At 50.8% G+C, this 3,228-nt stretch overlaps 1 protein-coding gene across 2 annotated transcripts; it reads left to right on the top strand.

The window, feature by feature from the left end:
- Window positions 1-663: 663 nt before the first annotated feature.
- On the top strand, window positions 664-2,244 carry RAI2 (retinoic acid induced 2). 2 transcript variants are annotated; one of them, XM_065901261.1, is made up of 2 exons: window positions 664-798; window positions 949-2,244. In XM_065901261.1, exons 1-2 carry the CDS (start codon window positions 664-666, stop codon window positions 2,242-2,244), a joined length of 1,431 nt encoding a protein of 476 aa, XP_065757333.1. The 2 variants fall into 2 exon arrangements, with proteins under 2 accessions (XP_065757333.1, XP_065757332.1); XM_065901260.1 differs by having other exon boundaries at window positions 664-2,244.
- Window positions 2,245-3,228: the final 984 nt, after the last annotated feature.

Below are 3,228 nucleotides of genomic sequence, written 5' to 3'. Positions count from 1 at the left end.
GTGGCTTTTCCTATTACTGGAGGAAAGAGGGTGTCACTGGTTGGAGGCAGACAACTATAATGAGCCTCGTATAAATACACTGCTGTTCCTCTCATCAAGCCTCTTTTGGAAGAATTATTGCTGCTACAAAGAGTTTTTTAAATGCTTTCCATAACTGGGATGGCCCCCTTCCAATTCCATACAATATTCTAACGTGACAGGGTTCTATTTTTTTTCTTAAAGGAAAGTAAGTCTTTGCTGCATATTTGAATTTGAACGAGTCCAATCCCCGCATATCTTAACTGTCCGATAGAACAATGTGGAACGAAACTTTGTGTTTGTCGCAGGCTGAGCGCATAAGCTGAGTGAGTATTCGGCTTCACAATACTCTGTTTAACCGCACTTGGCTATTTCGTCATTACATCATCTGTGTTTATAGTTTAATCGTCTGTTAAATTGGGGCTGTCCACGCATAGCTGATCGTATGGGTGTGTTCGTATATGTTAGGAAATATCTGTAACATGTATGTATACACAGAGAGATGGGTGTGCTCCCCGGTTAACTAAGATGTGGAAACTTTTAAAAGATGTAGAGAGAGCTCTCAAGGCAATTATACATTGTCTCGGAAGGAAGATTCATATGGTGTGTTCTGTGTTGCAGGCCGAGTAGCATCAGAGCTGAGTGATGGACGATCTGCAGTCCCAGAACCTCTCCATGGACATGACCGACTCCTCCCCTGCCTTGGCCAATAACAGACTGGAGAACGGCATGGCCCAGCTGATCACCACTGAGGCCTGGAACATCAACTCCACTGACCTGGTAAAGAAGGCCCTGGTGACCGTGCCGGCCCCGTCCATTCTGAACCCCCCGGCTGAGTCCCAGAGCGGCATGGCTCTGAAGGTAGCGGCCACCGTGCTTCAGCCCCTGTGCCTCGGGGAGAGCCCGGTGGTGATGCCCATTCACATGCAGGTGGAGGGCAGCCCCGCGCCTGAGCTCAACCCTAACGGCAACGCCACTTACGTCATGACCACACAGGGCCCCGTGCAGCTGCCGGTGGTGCTGGAGCAGCACGTCTTCCAGCACCTCAACTCCCCTCTGGTCCTGCCACAGGAGGCCCCGTGCTCCTCCAGCGCCATCCACAGCAACCTCTTCCAGGGAGCCGAGGACCCCGAGGCCCAGCCCCAGCTCCTGGACCTCAGGATCCCCAGCCAGCCGCAGGAGCCCACGTTGCCCTTCGAAGCCGTGCTCCAGAATTTGTTTCCTTCGCAGGGCGCTCTCGGCCCTCCACCCTGTCAGCCTCCGCCGGGATACGCCCCTGTGCCCCCCCAGCCGTTTAACTCCCCCTTGTCCCCCCTGGTCCCGCCAGCCACCCTCTTGGTTCCCTACCCTGTGATCGTCCCCTTGCCTGTGCCGGTCCCCATTCCCATCCCCATCCCGGTGCCTCAGAGTTCTGAATCCAAGTTCAGCCCCAGCTTCCGAAAGCCGCCATCTTCCTTCGGCCTACACCCGTTTAAAGGCACCCAGACCCCTCTCCAGAAGGAGGAACTGAAGCCCTTCGACCTCCTCCCACCGAGGGAGTACTTCCAGCTCGGCCGCCACACCGTCATCAAGATGGGGAGTGAGAACGAGGCCCTGGATCTCTCCATGAAGTCGGTGCCCTGGCTCAAGGCTGGCGAAGTCAGTCCCCCGATGTGCCAGGAAGATGCAGCCCTAGACCTGTCACTGGCAGCTCACCGGAAATCTGAGCCCCCCCCTGAGACATTGTACGACAGCAGCGGGTCAGCGGACAGCCCAGGTCACACTGTGATGGAGAAACTTCCCAGTGGCACGGAAGTGCCCTTTGCCCCCACCACGCCCCACGAGGCCTCAGCCGTGATGGATAGTCACATGGGCAGCAGCGTTGCTGCCGAGCCGCCCAGCCAGCCCAGCGGTGAGGTCAAGGCTGAAAATAACATTGAGATTGTGAGCGAGTCCCAGGCGGCCAAGGTGATCGTCTCCGTGGAAGACACTGTGCCTACCATCTTCTGTGGCAAGATCAAAGGCCTCTCGGGGGTGTCCACCAAAAACTTCTCCTTCAAACGAGAAGACTCCATGCTTCAGGGCTATGACATCAACAGCCCAGGAGAAGAGTCCATGGGAAACGCGGAGCCCCTTAGGAAACCCGTCAAAAACCGGAGCATAAAGTTAAAGAAAGTGAACTCCCAGGAAATACACGTGCTCCCAATCAAAAAACAACGGCTGGCCACCTTTTTTCCAAGGAAGTAAATAACGGCTTTTTAAAATTTTTATGATTATAATATGGGGAAAGGTGCATTGGTTTTATAAAAAGGCATTTAAAACAAATTATCTTTGTTAATTATTTTGGGGAGTAGCTGGGAAGTGGGAAGGCAAATTGGCTCCAAGCAAGTTTCATTTTCTTTTTTAATTTTTGACTTTTCACAAATGAGTAAATAAGAGCAACCTATTTTTCAAGCAGATTGCACATTTTTTTGCAGCTTTAATGGAATATTGGGTGAATCAGAGGGGTAAAAAAAGCTATTTTCATTGCCACAAAGTGCTTTGATGATGTAATACCTAATAAAGGGTAGGATGAATATTTCACAATAAATGTTTGTTTGCACTAACTGGTTGCAGTATTCTATCATTTATAAGATCTGCATTCCTGCACTGGCAGGGTTTGGCCAAAACTGTCGCTTGTGAAGCACTGCAAGCTATCCGTGTTTAGAGACCGAAGCTCTTCGGGCATATTGGGCAAAGAAGAGTCATATTGGCCTATGTCCTCAGAAAAGGAGGATTAGGGGCAGGACAGGAATAAAGATGCAGATGTAGAAAATGGACTTGAGGACACGGGGAGGGGGAAGGGTAAGCTGGGACGAAGTGAGAGAGTGGCATGGACATATATATACACGACCAAATGTAAAATAGCTAGCTAGTGGGAAGCAGCCGCGTAGCACAGGGAGATCACCTCGGCGCTTTGTGTCCGTCCACCTAGAGGGGTGGGACAGGGAGGGTGGGAGGGAGGCGCAAAAGGGAGGGGATATGACGATGTATGTATATGTATAGCTGATTCACTTTGTTATATACAGCAGCAACTAACACACCATTGTAAAGCAATTATACTCCAATAAAGATGTTTAAAAAAAAAAAGAAAAGGAGGATTAGGAATATGTATGACCTTGAGCAAGTCATTTCCCCTTCTGGCCCCTTTCTTCATCTGTAGAAATGTGGCAAAGGCAGGGGGTGGGGAGG

This window comes from Phocoena phocoena, chromosome X, assembly GCF_963924675.1.
Source record: "Phocoena phocoena chromosome X, mPhoPho1.1, whole genome shotgun sequence".
Lineage (NCBI taxonomy): Eukaryota > Metazoa > Chordata > Mammalia > Artiodactyla > Phocoenidae > Phocoena > Phocoena phocoena.
Note: the sequence above shows the minus strand (reverse complement) of the source record. Positions and strands in the feature narration are given on the sequence as shown.